At 36.2% G+C, this 21172-nt stretch overlaps 1 protein-coding gene across 1 annotated transcript; it reads right to left on the bottom strand.

The window, feature by feature from the left end:
• Positions 1-19121: 19121 nt before the first annotated feature.
• LOC111992953 (xyloglucan galactosyltransferase XLT2) lies at positions 19122-20945 on the bottom strand. The gene has a single exon (XM_024024800.2). It carries the CDS (start codon positions 20797-20799, stop codon positions 19327-19329), a length of 1473 nt encoding a protein of 490 aa, XP_023880568.2. The 5' UTR covers positions 20800-20945; the 3' UTR covers positions 19122-19326.
• Positions 20946-21172: the final 227 nt, after the last annotated feature.

Genomic DNA, 21172 nt, shown 5'->3' with positions numbered 1-21172 from the left:
TCAGTCCCTGATTTTTCAAAATCGTTTTTAAAATCATCCCTATCATCAACCCGGTTACGGAAGAAGTCGATGTGACAAACGGAAGTGCCAAGTGTCAAACCCAACTAATAAAATAATAATAAAATATTTTATTTAATATTTTTTAAATGCCACGTCAGCATTTTTTGAATTAAAAAAAAGCCATGTCAGTTTAATTAAAAAAATAAAAAAAATTTATATTTTTTCATTTCAATTTAATTCAAACTAAATTAAAAAAAAAAACTTTTAAATCTGATTATTATTATTATTATTGCTTTCATTATTTTTTAGCTAAGAACACAAGAACGTGTTCTTCATGTTCTTCCCCAATCTAAGAACAATCAAACCCAGAGCAAGAGTACAATCAAACCCAGAACAATGCAAAAATTCATACAAAATCCCTATCCTCCACCGAAACCTTCAGAACATGAAAAATTCATCAAACCCAAACCAACATGAGAAAACCAACCCAAAAAAATCATCAAACCTCCAACCCAAAACTTCATCAAACAACGCCCCGCCAATCAACACCAAATCCGCCATCAACAAACCCAGATCCACCATCAACTCGCCATCAACAGCACCGAATCCACCTAGTCGAAGCCCAGTCCGAGTCACGCTCATCTAAACAGTACAAAAACGACCACCGATCTCCACCCCGATCAAACTTAGAAAAACCCAGCCCTCTCCAACAAAAATCAACAGCACCGAATCCACCTAGTCGAAGCCCAGTCCGAGTCATGGTCAACTAAACAGTACAAAAACAACCACCGATCTCCACCCCGATCAAACCTAGAAAAACCCAACCCTCTCTAACAAAAACGACCACCCCGACCACCGATCTCCACCCCGACCAAACCCAGAAAAACCCAGCCCTCTCCAACCAAACCCAGCCATCTCCATCTCCAACCAAACCCATAATCCAAGACCCATGGATTACCAATCTCCACCCCAACCACACCGATCTCCACCTCGATCACCGATCTCCACCTCCATTACTGACCACCCCACAGAAAACTAGAAAAACCCAAAGATTAGAGAGTTAGGTTTAGAGAGAGAGAGAGAGAAGGATTGAAAGCTTGAACAAAGAAAGATACAAACACATATACGCACCAAAAGACAGAGAAAGGGAGGATCTGAAGAAAAAATAAAAGGAAAAGAAAAGAAGAAAAATACAGACACAAACACTCACCAATAATATTTATTTATTAAGTTATTTTTATTTTGATTTTTCTTTTTTTGGTTTATCTTAAAAGAAAGAAGAAAATGAAATAGATACAAACACAAACACAGACACGCCAACCTAGAATGAGAAGGGGTGTTAACTTAATGTTTGTTTCTTAAGAAAGTTTAAGAAAAATTGAAACTATAAATTGTTTTCTCAATATTTAAAATTGAATAAAGGTTTTTTTTTTTGTTTTTTTTTTTTGGTTTTTTTTTTTTGAATTTTTTCAGTTTAATTTTTTTAATTTTTTTAATTTTTTTATTAATGAAAATGCTGACTTGTCATTTTTAAAAGAAAAATAAATTTTTTAATATTTTTTTTTGCCACATTAGCGATTAATAGGCCACCTCTGCACTCCGTTTGCCACGTCAGCTTTTTCCTTAACCGGGTTGACGGTAGGGACGATTTTAAAAACGATTTTGAAAAATCAGGAACTAACATAGGAGCAAAATCAGTTTAGGGACCAAATCGAGAAATGGATCAAAATGTAGGGACCAAAAGTGTATTTACGCCATAATTTTATCTTCCATAATATACATAAACTCCAAAATATTATTAGTAGGTCCATGATCTGATTGTTAAATTGTGTCCACTTATATGATTTATGCTTTCCACTTAGTGAAACAAATACTTATTCTTTCTTTGTTTCTTTTATTGATTTTCCCCCCAATATTCTCCCTTTATCATTCATTTTTATAGATTAAATAGATTTGGTTTCCTAATAAATGTTTTGCTTGTAGGGGTCTTCTATCATCTTAAAGGACATTAAAGATCTTCCTTTAGTAGTTTTTTCCCACAATGGAAGTTACTTACATATTCAAAATTTTGAATTCCTCATAATCACATATAATGTAATCAACTATAACTGATGACTAAATTATTTGTGCAGCTCTATAGAACAATTGGAAGAACAACTGAAAGGAAAATTTGCATCACCTACTACAAGTTTCATATTCACGAGTTATTCTTATATATAGTGAGCCAATAACTTGGAACTAATAAAATTTAACTTTTAAATGGATTCATTTTAAATGAAGAGAATCATTTTTTATGAAATACTAGTTGAGTTCCGTGGTGCATTTTGTTAATTTTCTCCAATATTTCAATAATTTTACTTCTAAAAAATTGTAATATTTAGTGTTTAACATTATAAACAAATCATAAAGACAATAAAAGTAGTGTAATATTTTAATTATACTATATATATTTACAAATTTGAAAATTGCATGATATTGTGATTAATATAGATAACCATGTTTCATGCCTACTTAAAAAAAATGAAAATTATCATTTTGATAAATAAAAATACAAATATCCTTCAATAATTGTTTTTAAAAGGTAATGTAGAAATCGCTACATCAACTTTTTGTAAAAATTTGTGTCTCTAGTGTTATTCTTCTTTTAAATATGGTAAGAGGAAGCCACAGATTGAGAAAACATGAGAGAGATTTTAATTTTTTTTTTTTAGTGGTTTAGCAAGAGGGAGAAAATATTAAAATAGAATAGAATTTCATAATTTATTGTAAAAAATAAGAAAGAACGCTAAAACATGCTATATTAATTAAGTAAGATAGTATTTTTTGAATGGTTAGATTGCTTGGAGATTTATGGTCAATAAAATGTTTTAACTTTTTTTGAACTCATCTCTCTCTATATTTAATTAATTAACCAGAGTCAATTTATAATCCCGCAAAAAGAATGCTCTTGTCTTCAATAAAGGAATTTTATTGAGGAGGCTATTCTTTCGTTGATGAGGATAGACATCAAGATCAGAGTTGAGTATTGAATAAAAGTGAGAAACTCATTAGTTAATAGGGTGATATAATGTTGTAACTGGGTCATAAATTTTTTTGTTTTTAAGGTTGTTAGTAATGAGGGGATTTAGCTTCTCTGCTGTGCCTGTGCCTGTGTCTGTGCCTGTGTGTTGCAGCATTTTAGTTGCTGTTGTGTGAGCTCTATTGTTGTTTGCAGCTTCAATGCTGTTATTGTTAACTACTTTGTTCTCTTTTGAATTTACCTAAATAAATTTATTCATTCATTTAAAAAAAATATATTAACAAACTAAATTTGCATCTCCTAGTGTGAATTTCATATTCACGAGTTGTTCTTATATATAGTGAACCAATAAATTGGGAAATAATATGACTTAATTTTAAATGCAGAGAATCATTATTTTATGAAAGATAGTCAGAGAGCCTTCGAGGAAGACCTCACAACTACCACACAATTGGGTTTTTCTTTATTAGACGCAATTCCACGCCTCAATGATTGTATTTAATCTTTTTATTATAACCTTTCATTCAGTTTGCTCAATATTCTATCATAGTCATATGCTTCCAGTTTTTTAAAAAAAAATACTTAACATTTAAGGGACCTTCAGCAACATGTTACTACTTAAGACACTGCTGTCAATATTGTATATATAATAAGTAAAGAATGACCAGACTTGTTGATTGTTGTTTAAGAATATAAAAAAATTTATAAAAAAATTGGTTCATTTTGGTCCCCACCCTCACTATGGGAAGCTCTTAGCCAATCCAAGGTTTTCTTATTTTGGGTGCTTGCAACTCTCTACCCAACATGTCTCAATAAAATCATGTTACCAGTGTCTTTGGGAAAGCAATCAAAGAGAGAAGAGGGTGCTTTGATCTAATATGAATTTTGCTCTGACCTCAAGTCAAGTCAATCTATTTTTGTGTGAGAAATACACATGGCCAACCATCAAAAAAAAAAAAAAAAAAACGAAAAAGAATTACATGTGCCCCAATTAACAAGTAAAACCACATGTCCAATGTCTTAGAGTACAGATTTATGTAGGAGGACTTTAGCATTTGTAACCTCAAGTCAATTTATATTATGTTGGCAATTAATGTGCACGACCCAATTCGTAAATGACATCAAATATGCCATGAATCACTGGTTTTGCATTTGATTACTCGCATTTTAAAAGAAATTTCATGTTCTGTAAGAAGAAAACCCCAATTTAGAATGAAATGGCATGTAAAAGTTAAACCCAATTCCAAGAAGTCTACTACGATCGATGTCAAGTCTCAGCTAACCTTTACACTCCAAGCTAAGGATAAATTTTGCGGCCCCATGTACAAGAAGCCAAATAGGCAATAGTTTAAGCTTCTAAAAGACTGTCACCTTCGTCATATTTTACCTAATAGCATATCGTGAGCAAGACAGCTGCATTATTTAATTTATTTTTGATAACCTACATGCAGCAGTGGTACGAGTCTCATGTTTCTCAAAAAAAAAAAAAAAAAAACTTGGAAATAACATGTTTATGTTAGGGCATATGTGTTTCACTTGTTAAGAACATATGTCATTTGTTTATATAATTGACTAATCATTTGACAAAACGCACTTTACTTGTAATTGGGTAGTTCTAAGTGTTTTTAATACTTCAAGAAATAAGGTTTCAAGATCAAGTGTTGAAGTCATTAAGTCTGTCCAAGAAAACAAGCTGATAGTGCAAATTCATTAAAACTCAACAGCTGGCTCGACAGCTGCATCTATCGAGCTTAAGAAAGTTGTCTCAAGCCCGTAAGCTCGACAGCTGCTCGACACCTCCTATCTGTCGAGATTTAAGAAATTCAGATTTCTGATCTGATTTCTTGGGATCTGTGAATGTGTCTTTGGGCCTTCTTTTCTCCTAACCCTAGACATATAAAATGATTATTTTAAAGGCCATCAAACAGTTCACAAGTTGCACAAGTATTGAAAAAACTCTGTTGAAGCAAATTGTGACCAAAGATGAAGTTCTTGCCCTAGTTCATCTCTTTTGAAGAAATTGCTGTGTATTTTACATCAAAGGGTTTTGTGACCAAGCATCTTCTTGATCTNTCTATTGAATGCTTGGGCCCAAATTATTGTTCTTCAACACTGGCCTGATCACATTTTCTAACTTTTATAATTAAAAACAGAAAACACTGGATCACATCCTCTTCAGTCGAAACAATGAAGGGAAATTTTTTTCATAATTCGTACGTACATTCTTGCATTTTCTGTAGTTTTGCTTGTCTAGTAGGGATGCTTTTGTCATAAATTTGGTAGCAGACAACTTTTAAAATGCCTGTTGATTAGAAGACACAGAGAAGTAATTGGGTTTTAGTCTAACCTAACAATTTATCAAACTTCTCTCTCTGAATAAGAAGTTAAGAACGTATGATAACGTACAGGCAACATATATATTTTCCATTTTATAAAATTTATTGAAACTTCCACCTATTAGGATTATCATTAGAGAAAATTGAGTTTAGCTAGATCCAGGTGATTGTGCTTGAAGGAATTATTTGGTTTTTGAATATTTTGGTCATTGAGAGTCCTAATTCGTTAAGATTGTATCAATATTCAATTTCATCACAACTTTTACTAACTGCAAGTTGTTTAAGACCAATTCGGCCATTGAAATATCTCGATTTATTTCGGCTGTATGAATTTGAAACTCAATCACAAGTTACTTTACTTGTAAGTTGATTAAGGCAAGTGTTCAATACAAAGATCATATAATTGATATATAAGATACTGTTTAGATTAATTTTTTACGCCAAAAAAAAAAAAAAACAAACAAACAAACAAAGAGACGAATTAAAATACAAAACAAAACAAACCAACCATTGATTAATTGATAAAACTTCTTATTCAGAGAGAGAAGTTTGATAAATTGTTAGGTTAGACTAAAACCCAATTACTTCTCTGTGTCTTCTAATCAACAGGCATTTTAAAAGTTGTCTGCTACCAAATTTATGACAAAAGCATCCCTACTAGACAAGCAAAACTACAGAAAATGCAAGAATGTACGTACGAATTATGAAAAAAATTTCCCTTCATTGTTTCGACTGAAGAGGATGTGATCCAGTGTTTTCTGTTTTTAATTATAAAAGTTAGAAAATGTGATCAGGCCAGTGTTGAAGAACAATAATTTGGGCCCAAGCATTCAATAGAAGGAAACTGAAATGGAAAATCATGTAGGACTTTATTCATGCATGCAAACTTGCAAATCTTCCATACAGTGGAAATCACATTGGCTTGCATAATTCATTCAATTAATATGATTTTTTTTCCCCAGAAAGAATGTTCTTTTTGATAAATTAATTTAACCTTTTGTTATAAAAAAAATCCATTCACTCATTTCACTTTCTTTTACATTAAGTATTCCCAAATAGAAACTAAGCTAGGCAGTTCCAACATTAATTAATTGCATTCAGAAATAGATAAAACTAGAAATACTTTAGGGTGCTTTCCTGTTTAAGATTCTACATATAGCTTAATGAGTAATACTACAGTCACAAACTATTTTATAACATTTTTACAAACTATTGATGTGACAAGTTTTTTTATTATTTTTTTTTAAATTTTTTATACAGATGTGGCAAGTTCTTATTAGTTCTAATATGGGTCTACTACTAACATCACATTTATATTTACTAATAATTATTTGAAAATTAATAAAGCCACATCAACTGTTTGTAAAAATGTTGTAAAATAGTTTGTGTCTGTAGCATTACTTTTGATTTGTTTCTACCTCTTTTACAGAGATTCGAGTCCCCACAATTATCTAGCCCCGACTTTACTAAAACCGTTCATGTTTCTTTCATGTAGCTTGACAATAACAGGTGGTGAATGGCGATCAACAAGAACAATGGAATAGAGCATGAAGACAATTTCTTCAAAAATCAAAGCAAGATTTTATAAATATAGAGAGTGGCTGTCAATATTGTAAACCACGGGCCTCATCCATACAAGAAACAGAGACCATACAAAAGTCTTGAATTATTATCTTACAACAATAGAATGAAACCTGTTCTTATCTCAAAATTATAATAATATGGCTTGATTTGTTATTATGTGCGGCTATCTCCATCATAGAAAGAATAACAAAAAAAAAAAGTTAAAAATTTTATAGGCCAACTGATATCTAAGCGAGACATTTAGAATATAAATTTTTGTATCCCAATTATCAAATTATAAAAAGCAAAAAAAAAAAAAAAAAAATGAGTTATTCTTATATATAGTGAGCCAATAACTTGGAACTAATAAAATTTAACTTTTAAATGGATTCATTTTAAATGAAGAGAATCATTTTTTATGAAATACTAGTTGAGTTCCGTGGTGCATTTTGTTAATTTTCTCCAATATTTCAATAATTTTACTTCTAAAAAATTGTAATATTTAGTGTTTAACATTATAAACAAATCATAAAGACAATAAAAGTAGAGTAATATTTTAATTATACTATATATATTTACAAATTTGAAAATTGCATGATATTGTGATTAATATAGATAACCATGTTTCATGCCTACTTAAAAAAAATGAAAATTATCATTTTGATAAATAAAAATACAAATATCCTTCAATAATTGTTTTTAAAAGGTAATGTAGAAATCGCTACATCAACTTTTTGTAAAAATTTGTGTCTCTAGAGTTATTCTTCTTTTAAATATGGTAAGAGGAAGCCACAGATTGAGAAAACATGAGAGAGATTTAAAATTTTTTTTTTTTAGTGGTTTAACAAGAGGGAGAAAATATTAAAATAGAATAGAATTTCATAATTTATTGTAAAAAATAAGAAAGAACACTAAAACATGCTATATTAATTAAGTAAGATAGTATTTTTTGAACGGTTAGATTGCTTGGAGATTTATGGTCAATAAAATGTTTTAACTTTTTTTGAACTCATCTCTCTCTATATTTAATTAATTAACCAGAGTCAATTTATAATCCCGCAAAAAGAATGCTCTTGTCTTCAATAAAGGAATTTTATTGAGGAGGCTATTCTTTCGTTGATGAGGATAGACATCAAGATCAGAGTTGAGTATTGAATAAAAGTGAGAAACTCATTAGTTAATAGGGTGATATAATGTTGTAACTGGGTCATAAATTTTTTTGTTTTTAAGGTTGTGAGTAATGAGGGGATTTAGCTTCTCTGCTGTGCCTGTGTGTTGCAGCATTTTAGTTGCCGTTGTGTGAGCTCTATTGTTGTTTGCAGCTTCAATGCTGTTTTTGTTAACTACTTTGTTCTCTTTTGAATTTACCTAAATAAATTTATTCATTCATTTTAAAAAAATATATTAACAAACTAAATTTGCATCTCCTAGTGTGAGTTTCATATTCACGAGTTGGAACCAATAAATTGGGAAATAATATGACTTAATTTTAAATGCAGAGAATCATTATTTTATGAAAGATAGTCAGAGAGCCTTCGAGGAAGACCTCACAACTACCACACAATTGGGTTTTTCTTTATTAGACGCAATTCCACGCCTCAATGATTGTATTTAATCTTTTTATTATAAACTTTCATTCAGTTTGCTCAATATTCTATCATAGTCATATGCTTCCAGTTTTTTTAAAAAAAGTACTTAAACATTTAAGGGACCTTCAGCAACATGTTACTACTTAAGACACTGCTGTCAATATTGTATATATAATAAGTAAAGAATGACCAGACTTGTTGATTGTTGTTTAAGAATATAAAAAAATTTATAAAAAAATTGGTTCATTTTGGTCCCCACCCTCACTATGGGAAGCTCTTAATTAGCCAATCCAAGGTTTTCTTATTTTGGGTGCTTGCAACTCTCTACCCAACATGTCTCAATAAAATCATGTTACCAGTGTCTTTGGGAAAGCAATCAAAGAGAGAAGAGGGTGCTTTGATCTAATATGAATTTTGCTCTGACCTCAAGTCAAGTCAATCTATTTTTGTGTGAGAAATACACATGGCCAACTATCAACAAAAAAAAAAAAAAAACGAAAAAGAATTACATATGGCCCAATTAACAAGTAAAACCACATGTCCAATGTCTTAGAGTACAGATTTATGTAGGAGGACTTTAGCATTTGTAACCTCAAGTCAATTTATATTATGTTGGCAATTAATGTGCGCGACCCAATTCGTAAATGACATCAAATATGCCATGAATCACTGGTTTTGCATTTGATTACTCGCATTTTAAAAGAAATTTCATGTTCTGTAAGAAGAAAACCCCAATTTAGAATGAAATGGCATGTAAAAGTTAAACCCAATTCCAAGAAGTCTACTACGATCGATGTCAAGTCTCAGCTAACCTTACACTCCAAGCTAAGGATAAATTTTGCGGCCCCATGTACAAGAAGCCAAATAGGCAATAGTTTAAGCTTCTAAAAGACTGTCACCTTCGTCATATTTTACCTAATAGCATATCGTGAGCAAGACAGCTGCATTATTTAATTTATTTTTGATAACCTACATGCAGCAGTGGTACGAGTCTCATGTTTCTCAAAAAAAAAAAAAAAACTTGGAAATAACATGTTTATGTTAGGGCATATGTATTTCACTTGTTAAGAACATATGTCATTTGTTTATATAATTGGCTAATCATTTGACAAAACACACTTTACTTGTAATTGGGTAGTTCTAAGTGTTTTTAATACTTCAAGAAATAAGGTTTCAAGATCAAGTGTTGAAGTCATTAAGTCTGTCCAAGAAAACAAGCTGATAGTACAAATTCATTAAAGCTCAACAGCTGGCTCGACAGCTGCATCTATCGAGCTTAAGAAAGTTGTCTCAAGCCCGTAAGCTCGACAGCTGCTCGACACCTCCTATCTGTCGAGATTTAAGAAATTCAGATTTCTGATCTGATTTCTTGGGATCTATGAATGTGTCTTTGGGCCTTCTTTTCTCCTAACCCTAGACATATAAGATGATTATTTTAAAGGCCATCAAACAGTTCACAAGTTGCACAAGTATTGAAAAAACTCTGTTGAAGCAAATTGTGACCAAAGATGAAGTTCTTGCCCTAGTTCATCTCTTCTGAAGAAATTGTTGTGTATTTTGCATCAAAGGGTTTTGTGACTAAGCATCTTCTTGATCTTCATCGTGTAGGATGAACTGAAGAATTTTGCAGCCAACCTCTCTTTCAGTTGGTGTTGAAGTCGCGTACTGGGATCCGCGCATTAGTTAGTCATGTACTTGGGAGCCGTGCATCGAAACTGTCACTACAAAACAAGTCCAATTGGGTATTAGGGTAAGAATTTAACTGTAAGTTGGTAAGATATTTGAGATTCCTTTACTTGTAACCGCTTGTTGTGATAATAGTGGAGTTTCGAGAGTGATGACCCGAAAATCACCCGGTGGGGTTTTTGCCGTCAGGTTTTTCCTCATTCGTAAACAAATTACCGTGTTATTTAATTTCCGCTGCATATTTAGTTAATTGGTAATTTGTTTATGCTATCACGCGTTTGCATGTTAAATTGATTAATTAATAACTTGTCTAATTAATTAATTGGTTTAATCACAAGGAGTCAGTTCAATTTGTGGCCTATCAGTTAAAAAAAAAAAAAAAACTCACTGGGCAAAGAGTATCAAGGAATAAACCCTAGGAATAATGCCATTATTGATTATTCTAGTAAGAAGACGAGATGTAATTGTTGGAGAAATTTCAAAGTTAGTGAAGCTGTTCAGTTTCAATATGTTATCAATTAATCAATGGTTGGTTTGTTTTGTATTTTAATTAGTCTCTTTGTTTGTTTGTTTGTATTTTTTTTTTTTGGCGTAAAAAATTAATCTAAACAGTATCTTATATATCAATTATATGATCTTTGTATTGAACACTTGCCTTAATCAACGTACAAGTAAAGTAACTTGTGATTGAGTTTCAAATTCATACAGCCGAAATAAATCGAGATATTTCAATGGCCGAATTGGTCTTAAACAACTTGCAGTTAGTAAAAGTTGTGATGAAATTGAATATTGATACAATCTTAACGAATCAGGACTCTCAATGACCAAACTATTCAAAAACCAAATAATTCCTTCAAGCACAATCACCTGGATCTAGCTAAACTCAATTTTCTCTAATGATAATCCTAATAGGTGGAAGTTTCAATAAATTTTATAAAATGGAAAATATATATGTTGCCTGTACGTTATCATTTTGGAGATATGGATCGGTCAAGGAGAAGGAAGATTGTATAGCATAAAGTAAGATTAACGATGAGAGAGAGAGATGACTTTCCTTACTTTGAGGAAAATGATAAAATTAATGTGGACAGTATATCACGTGTTTATATTTTATATATATATTTTTTATATAATTTTAAGAATATTTTATCTTCGTAATTAGGAATTGGGTGGTAAATAGATAAGGCCAAAAAGGGTGTGATAAAAGCTCTTTCTCTTTTGACTCCAATGGATGGTTTCGGGTATTTCAAGATCTTCTAATTTAGCTCCTATAATTTGAGCTAAATTGGCACATCTCCATGTACAAAATATTTGGGGGTCTATGAGAGAAAATGTTTGAGTTACAGGGTTAGCAGTATGTTATAATTATTTCTTAAAAAAAAAAAGGTTCCTCGAAATTTGGCAATATGGTATCATTGAAGGAAAAATTTCCATCTCTTCTCTTCCTCCATGATTTTATGTGAGATGTGAAGAAATTGAGAGGGTTCCTCTTTTTCACTTTATCATACGTTCTTAACTTCTTATTCAGAGAGAGAAGTTTGATAAATTGTTAGGTTAGACTAAAACCCAATTACTTCTCTGTGTCTTCTAATCAACAGGCATTTTAAAAGTTGTCTGCTACCAAATTTATGACAAAAGCATCCCTACTAGACAAGCAAAACTACAGAAAATGCAAGAATGTACGTACGAATTATGAAAAAAATTTCCCTTCATTGTTTGGACTGAAGAGGATGTGATCCAGTGTTTTCTGTTTTTTATTATAAAAGTTAGAAAATGTGATCAGGCCAGTGTTGAAGAACAATAATTTGGGCCCAAGCATTCAATATAAGGAAACTGAAATGGAAAATCATGTAGGACTTTATTCATGCATGCAAACTTGCAAATCTTCCATACAGTGGAAATGACATTGGCTTGCATAATTCATTCAATTAATATGATTTTTTTTCCCCAAAAAGAATGTTCTTTTTGATAAATTAATTTAACCTTTTGTTATAAAAAAAATCCATTCACTCATTTCACTTTCTTTTACATTAAGTATTCCCAAATATAAACTAAGCTAGGCAGTTCCAACATTAATTGCATTCAGAATTAGATAAAACTAGAACTACTTTAGGGTGCTTTCCTGTTTAAGATTCTACATATAGCTTAATGAGTAATACTACAGTCACAAACTATTTTATAACTGTGGGGCCCATGGGCCTGACAGCCACAGCCCATCGCATAGTAGGCCCAAGGCCAACGCCGAGGAGGACTGACCAGCCAAGGCTAAGTTAGACAAAACCTCTTTTTTGACCCACGCCGAGAACCTCTTCGTCCTCGGCGTCCTAAGGATAATTTTTGGGAGGGGACAAGCCCAGAGCAAGCTGTCACATTCACACTTAATGCATTCACCTAACCCCTCTGGCCGCATTAATGGGGATATAACCCCTTAGCAGGGCAACGTTGATCAGAGTGAACCACTTGAGTACCGATAAGGCCTCTGATGGGACGGATGACCAGAAAGGAGGCGAATGGATGATCAACAGATGGAGAAAGGAGATAGGAAGATGAAGACTATATAAGAAAAGCAAGTAGAGTAAAGAAAGGGGGGGGGGGGGAAAGAGAAGAAAAAGGCTTCCTCGGCCCATGGCCGTATGGAGAAAGGAGATAGGAAGATGAAGACTATATAAGAAAAGCAAGTAGAGTAAAGAAAGGGGGGGGGGGGGAAAGAGAAGAAAAAGGCTTCCTCGGCCCATGGCCGAGGAGCATCCTCCCAGTTGTATAGAAACTCTAAGTATCTTTTTATAAATGAAAGTTCAGGCTTGATGAACGACGGCCAGCGCCTAAACCTTTGTCCCACTCTCTATAAATTTATTGTTTGGGCTTGTTGGGCTGAAAACTCATTCATACTCAGGGTCAATCCAAATTGAGTCCCTACAATTGGCGCCGTCTGTGGGAAGGATTAGGGTGCTGGCCGGCGCACCAGGCGAGTGTTCTAAGTATTCGTTTTACAGTAGGTTGGAAAAAAAAAATAGATAGAAGATTTGACAGCGAAAAGAGAAATCTTGATATTATTATTTCATAAATAGAAAGAGTACAAATTACAATCAGAGGCTCAGGCAGGCATGTTTTACAAACAAATTTACAAGCTAATCCTACCAGCTATTTCTACAATCAGAGGCCCAGGTGGAGCCGCCCTAAGAAAAAACTAGCCGGTGGGAAGTGTCAAGCCGTCCCTTTATTGGTATAAAGAGAATGGGAGAGCTTGACAAAAGGCAGAGAAGAGGGAGGGCCATCATGTTTCCAGGCCACCGACAACTCCCTTCTCGGCCAGGCGGAGCTGGAACAAAGAGAGGAGCAGATGCAGGGGCTCCGGGATACCTTCTCCCATGATGTTCCCTTAATTCTCTCCAATCCTCGCGAGTGTTGGTCGTTCGAGACGACAACACTCGAGCACCGCCCATGAGGTGAATTCGCACGTCTTCTTCGTCGGGGGTGCGCTCCGAGGAGAGACGTTAGGTACTCTGAGAACATCCCTCTAGGCCACCTTGTATGGCGCCATCGGGGTTACGCCTAGATTCTGCCGCACCGAAAGCCCAGTGGGGGCTGCGGCCATACCGGCTTTTGCCAGTTCCAGTCACAATTCCGGCGGGGTTGTTAAAAGGGCTTGGGAAGTTGGAAGAATGTGTTTTGTTCTGTTTGTGTTGAGAGGTCCATGGGTTGTGGAGAAACCATCTCCCCACCTTATATAGGGGATGGGGGTTGGTAAGAATTAATTCATGCAGAGTTCGAAAAGAGAATTATCAGCTGGGTTAATAATGAAGCCACCAATTTTCAAGGAGGCCGTAGACCGTTGGACTCGTGTTAATTCACGAGGGCATTAATGAAGGCGCGTTTCGCGCACCGAAGCGTCAAGCGCGGAACACGAACGGACAATGGACGCTTCATAAATGAAACAGATGGGGCCTCGAGTTGGAGGCGAGATCAACGCCACGTGTAAAGATTATAATCTGACCCAAGAAGGAATCATCTCCAGTAAAGTGGTCCGAGGACAAACCGCTACTTACAGAAAAATAGAAGTAGTAGACAGAGCCAAGGTATTGCATGGTCCTCGGACCCAAGCCTATGGTAAAACTATACACACCATTATACCTGAGTACTAGACAGAACCAAGGTATTGCATGGTCCTCGGACTCAAACCTATGGGGAAACTAGATACTTACAGAAAAATATAAGTGGTAGACAGAGCCAAGGTATTGCATGGTCCTCGGACCCAAGCCTATGGTAAAACTATACACACCATTATACCTGAGTACTAGACAGAACCAAGGTATTACATGGTCCTCGGACTCAAACCTATGGGGAAACTAGATACTTACAGAAAAATAGAAGTGGTAGACAGAGCCAAGGTATTGCATGGTCCTCGGACCCAAGCCTATGGTAAAACTATACACACCATTATATTTGGGTACTAGACAGAACTAAGGTATTGTATGGTCCTCGGACCCAAACCTATGGAAAACTAGATATTTATAGTAAAATATAAATGGTAGACAGAGCCAAGGTATTGCATGGTCCTCGGACCCAAGCCTATGGTAAAACTATACACACCATTATACCTGAGTACTAGACAGAATCAAGGTATTGCATGGTCCTCGGACCCAAACCTATGGTAAAACTATACAAACCATTATACCTGAGTACTAGACAGAACCAAGGTATTGCATGGTCCTCGGACCCAAACCTATGGAAAACTAGATACTTATAGAAAAATAGAAGTACTAGACAGAACTAAGGTATTGCATGGTCCTCAGACCCAAACCTATGAAAAACTAGATACTTATTGAAAAATAGAAGTACTAGGCATAACCAGGGTATTGTATGGTCCTCAGACTCGAGCCCATAGAGAAAATAAATATCTGGAGAAAAACCAAAGCGTTACTTAGAGTCAAGCTATAATACGGCCTTTAGATTTATATTTGAAGGATAATAGATGGTTTCATGAGGCTAACTCCAGAATAGAATACGAATATTGAGCAGAATACAATAGTAAAGCTAATAAAAGAAAATATCATTAGTTGGAAGCAAAGTATTAAATATTCAGTTCAAGCGGAAAGTATACAACTCCCTTACAACGCCACTGAGGCAAGAAATAAAATGAGATAAATAAAAAGATAAAAGAGAAAATAAACAAATTTATTCTATGTCGTATACTAGTCTCCTCAACTCAGTAGGCAAATTAAGCCAAGAAGTAAATCAAAAGGCTTTGGCCAAGGCCTAAGGGCTTGGTTTCGAAAGGACCGCTGGAGGACTTGCCACGTCTTGTGGTATTCCCTGACCCTCGGTTACAACTTCCCCCAACGCTCTCTAGGGCCCAACCTCCTCGGATGGTTGATCAGTTAACGGTGCATCCTCGGCAGTCTTATCGTGACTCTCAACTGCTGGTAATGAGGATCCCTTATCGGGAGCAGCAGGTGCAACCTCGCGAATGGCAATAGGGTAATATACCCTGTCCTCCCTTCTAAGATCAGATGAGGCATCAACCCCTGCTTGGTTGAGGGCTTCATGCCAGGTTTGAGAACAGTAATGCCTGCACACTGCAGGAACTTGAGCCCGAAGGGTGGCTTCAGTCTTAACCACCCCATCTGCGAAAGCATCCTCCTTTGCCTTTTCCACAGAACGCTCAGCATCTATTTTTGCAAATACCGCCTCGTCTTTGGCTCTCACAGCCTCGTCCCTGGCATACTCGGCAACACCTCTTTCATGGATTGCCTTGGTCAACTTCTCCTTCATATAGGTAATGTTCTCGTTGACAGTTTGTAATTGACCCTCAACGACTTGAAAGCGATTAGTTTGATCCTCAGCTTGCTTCCTGGCCACGGCTAGGTCGGAGACAGCAGTATCCTTGGCCTTCGTCATTTCTGCCAGATCCTCGATCACCTTTTTTAGGTCGGCTTCAGATCTCTTAAGAGTATTGGCAGCCTCCAAGAACTTGTCACGCTCTTGCGCTAAAGCATTGCTATGGTCATCGACCTCCTCGCCTAACCTGAAAAGGGCCTGGATAGCCTGCCAATAAAAACAAGTAACTCCGTAAAGAGAAAGAAAAGTACTAAGCGACAAACTTTGAATAAAGTAAATAGGTGCCAAAGGACCCACCATGCCTAGATACTTCTTAAGGTCGAGGACAACCTCTACCCCACTCATATTTTTTAGCTCGGCCATGTCAGTGGGAAGAAGAAGAGATTTCTCCAGGGCCTCGGCTACAAGAGCCCCCTCGGTTCCTTGAGATTCCCGCATTGGCGCGTCATCCATCAGGGGCTGATCATGGAGCATGGCAGCGGGCAGCCAGGCTTGAGCCTTGGACTGCTGGGTGGCCTTCTTACCCTTCCCTTGACCACCGAGTTTCAGTTACTTCGGATACCCTACCTGGCTCCCCCTCTACTGTTGGGCAATGAAAACCGTTGTGCCACTCTCCCGACACTATGAGGAAATCTTGGATTAACCCCTTATTGGAATCAGGAAGACACTGGATAAGACGAACCCTATCGTCCCTTGTCTTTATATAGTACGTCTTACCCCTCAGGTGATGAAAGTTGTAACACCAGTTCACATCGTGGTGAGTCAGTCTCAGCCCCATTTTCTCATTCAGGGTATCTACACACCCTAATATCCTAAATACATTCACGGCACACTGAGTAGGAGTCAGGCGGAAATGCCTAAGGTAATTAAGAGTTACTGGCCTCATAGGGATTCTCATCCCTCCTTCTACGAAAGCTACTATTGGGATCACAACTTCACCCTCTCTCCTCTTAAGGTACCACTCCCCTTCTTCACAGTACTTCAAACTCACATTATTGGGTATTCCATAGTCGACAATGAATTTGTTCATCATCTCGTCGGACTCAACCAACTTCTTAAACTTACCCATTCCCCAAAGACGACTAAAAGTTCTAAAAGAAGAAAAGGAGGAGTAAAATCAAGAAAATTTGGGGTCACTAGAAAAAGAAGACTTACAGAAGTATGGCAATTCTCTTCAGGAAGAGTGCAAGTTGAACTAGACTTAAGTCATACGCATCAATGATTGTAAGCGCGAAAATGAGGAGACCAGACGTTTTAAACAGGTACTTATACTCCCCCTTAGGTTCTCCAAATGTAACTGCCTGCCCATAAAAGCAGGAGATCCCCACCGAATAATTACCATCACACCGTTGAGAGTGGGAAACGTGGTGCCGCCAAAATTTAATGTGGGCACACATTAAGTCTTGAAACGCAAAAAACGCACATCGAGTAGTCGAAAAGTCGCCAGCGTTAGCACGAACCAAAGTGGGGCGATTCGCCTAGGAGGGCCCGTAGGTATCAAAACCCTTCTCCCCGTCCGAGGGAACGTGCAGCAGGGTTTTGAGGGGCTATTGTGGGGCCCGTGGGCCTGACAGCCACAACCCATCGCATAGTAGGCCCAAGGCCAACGCCGAGGAGGACTGACCAGTCAAGGCTAAGTTCGACAAAGCCTCTTTTTTGACCCACGCCGAGAACCTCTTCGTCCTCGGCATCCTAAGGATAATTTTTGGGAGGGGACAAGCCCAGAGCAAGCTGTCACATTCACACTTAATGCATTCACCTAACCCCTCTGGCCGCATTAATGGGGATATAACCCCTTAGTAGGGCAACGTTGATCAGAGTGAACCACTTGAGTACCGATAAGGCCTCTAATGGGACGGATGGCCAGAAAGGAGGCGAATGGATGATCAACAGATGGAGAAAGGAGATAGGAAGATGAAGACTATATAAGAAAAGCAAGTAGAGTAAAGAAAGGGGGGGGGAAAAAGAGAAGAAAAAGGCTTCCTCGGCCCATGGCCGAGGAGCATCCTCCTAGTTGTATAGAAACTCTAAGTATCTTTTTATAAATGAAAGTTCAGGCTTGATGAACGACGGCCAGCGCCTAAACCTTTGTCCCACTCTCTATAAATTTATTGTTTGGGCTTGTTGGGCTGAAAACCCATTCATACTCAGGGTCAATCCAAATTGAGTCCCTACAATAACATTTTTACAAACTATTGATGTGACAAGTTTTTTTTTTTGTTTTTTTTTTAAATTTTTTATACAGATGTGGCAAGTTCTTATTAGTTCTAATATGGGTCTACTACTAACATCACATTTATATTTACTAATAATTATTTCAAAATTAATAAAGCCACATCAACTGTTTGTAAAAATGTTGTAAAAATGTCTGTAGCATTACTTTTGATTTGTTTCTACCTCTTTTACAGAGATTCAGGAGTCCCCACAATTATCTAGCCCCGACTTTACTAAAACCGTTCATGTTTCTTTCATGTAGCTTGACAATAACAGGTGGTGAATGGCGATCAACAAGAACAATGGAATAGCATGAAGACAATTTCTTCAAAAATCAAAGCAAGATTTTATAAATATAGAGAGTGGCTGTCAATATTGTAAACCACGGGCCTCATCCATACAAGAAACAGAGACCATACAAAAGTTTTGAATTATTATCTTACAACAATAGAATGAAACCTGTTCTTATCTCAAAATTAATATGGCTTGATTTGTTATTATGTGCGGCTATCTCCATCATAGAAAGAATAACCAAAAAAAAAAAAAAAAGAGTTGAAAATCTTATAGGCCAACTGATATCTAAGCGAGACATTTAGAATATAAATTATTGTATCCCAATTATCAAATTATAAAAAGCAAAAAAAAAATAAAAAAAAATCACTTCCGTAATAGTTGAGAACTTGTAGAACATTCAATATTCCATCCCAAGGCAGCATGAATAGAGCACGTACGGCTCAACCATTCTAAATTTCGAGCCTCTTATTTGACAGTAAATTTTTTTAACAATTGATCTATACTCTTTGATTTTTGTAGTTATAACTCATTTAAATGAATATTTATATTTCTCAAAAAAAAAAAAGAATATTTATGATGTAGTTCTATATTTGATTATAAAATTAAAAAATAAAACTTTTTATAAATATATAATTTAGGACACATGACGCAAAATTTAAACTCTAATTTGAGTTTCTCTTTGCTTCACAAATTATTATATGTATACCAAAGTGACTTCAGAACTCTTGTTAGAACCAAACAAAACCAAAAAAGAGAATGAATAACACATTTTGATACTTACCCCCTATCATTGCTTCTTTATCCTTGTCAATACCCCTTCGATAGCAACATCAAAAGCATCTTTTATGGTCTCCAAACCTTCTTGAGGTGTCGCATATAAAATTTGAGGTATGATATTAATCACTCTCTCCCTCATTTTACTTACCTCTTCCCTACTATACTTTTCAAGTACATTTCTAATAGACACACTGCCATTCTTAACTGCCTTGTTGTCAATAAAAACAGAGTAACTTGTGGGTTCACCAGGCAAGAACCACTCGTATTGATCATAAGCAGTTCGCTCCCAGAAAAAAACCGGGATTGAACCGGCCACAATGCAATCAAACACAGACCGCCTCGTGTATGTATCCCCTCTAGGTTGTAAGCAAAAGTCCGAACCCAAAAACATGTCCAAAATCGCTGAGGCACCATTGTAACACCGAGTCCCACTGCAATCCACGACACGGCACGAGTCGGACTCGTTTTTACAATAACTCAGTAAGTAACCCCTAAAATCGTTCTTGAATGCGCCACGTGTTCCTCCGGCAAAGCAGAACTGGCTCGTACGTTTGTGTGTACTTACGTAATCTTGCCACTCTAACACGTCAGCATCTGATCTGGGGTGGAATCCAGTGGGGTAAGGCACACCGGCATCAAGTGGGTCCCATGGGCTCCTTTCAATCACGAGACGTTGGATGTTTCTCATTCCTTCCATGTAAACGAAGCTGGAACCCCAATCATTCTCTCCCGACCGTCGAAAATCCCAAACCATTCGACCCAGAGTGATGAAGTGATCTGAGCCGCTTGATCTTTTCCAAAATGGCTGCTCTTGGACCCACCTCAATAGCATTTCACAATCACTATCACGCGCTTTGTTATCATGGTTTGTAAAAAGATACCTTCCAACCGCGAGTCCAGCATAAAAGGGAATGTAGAACGCTGTAGCAGATTCTGGCTCCAAAGTCCTACATGCATGCTTCAAAACCCTATTATGAAAAATAACTTCCAACATGAACTGGTCAGTCCAGTACCAAGCCGGAGCTAGGCTTTCTGGGACCACCTCAGCCAGCTGGGTGGCGGCTTTCCGCCCAAACCCGCCGTTCAATACGGCGTCGCAGTAGCGTGGGCTCCACGGGTCCAAACTAGAACAGTTGTCTAACAATTCTTTGTTAAACATAGGTGGTAGGTCGTACACATAAACCTTACCCGATAGACATAAATTGCTGCTGCTGCTGTTGTTGTTGTTGTTGTTGTTGTGATTGGACACGCTGTGGGTTGAGGTATTTGGAGATGGGAATTGTTGAGGGGAGATGGAAATGAGGGATAAAGGCAAATTTGAGATGAAGAAATAATTGATGCAATAGTAAATCTGAAGGAAAAGTATCATGATTAGGAGGGGCCATGTGTAAGAGTTATGTGAGGAGATGGAGTTCTTTTTGACTACTTTGAGGTCTATGTTCTTGGGTTTCTTCAGAAATGAGTTTTCCCAACTGGGAAGCATCTTAGAGTTGGTTTAGTTTTGGTTGTGGTGAGGTTTGTGTATGCTAGTGAGAGAGAGAGAGAGAGAGAGAGAGAGGGTCTAATTGTTGACTTGTGATTTAAGATGAATTGGTTTCGATACATGAATATATGGGAAACGAAAAGTCTCCCCCCAAGAAGATGCATTCTATAGCCTTAATTTTCCCATGGAATATTTTCCTTTTACTTGAAAAAATCATAAAGAATGATGTATACATGTGACCAAATCCAATCTGGCTATAAAAATATAATTACAAAGTTCAAAAATGATAATGATATATGTGTATTTCAATTTTTCTATTCCAAACAACAAGTAAAACTGATATATAATATGACAAACGAGTCAACTTGTGTGT

The sequence above is a fragment of the Quercus suber genome, unplaced genomic scaffold (assembly GCF_002906115.3).
Source record: "Quercus suber isolate HL8 unplaced genomic scaffold, Cork oak 2.0 scaffold_324, whole genome shotgun sequence".
In the NCBI taxonomy this organism is placed as follows: domain Eukaryota; kingdom Viridiplantae; phylum Streptophyta; class Magnoliopsida; order Fagales; family Fagaceae; genus Quercus; species Quercus suber.
This window is presented reverse-complemented; position numbering and strand designations above follow the sequence as displayed.

Coding starts and splice junctions, on each gene's coding strand:
- LOC111992953 (XM_024024800.2), bottom strand. CDS start 20,799: ATGCTTCCCAGTTGGGAAAACTCATTTCTGAAGAAACCCAAGAACATA.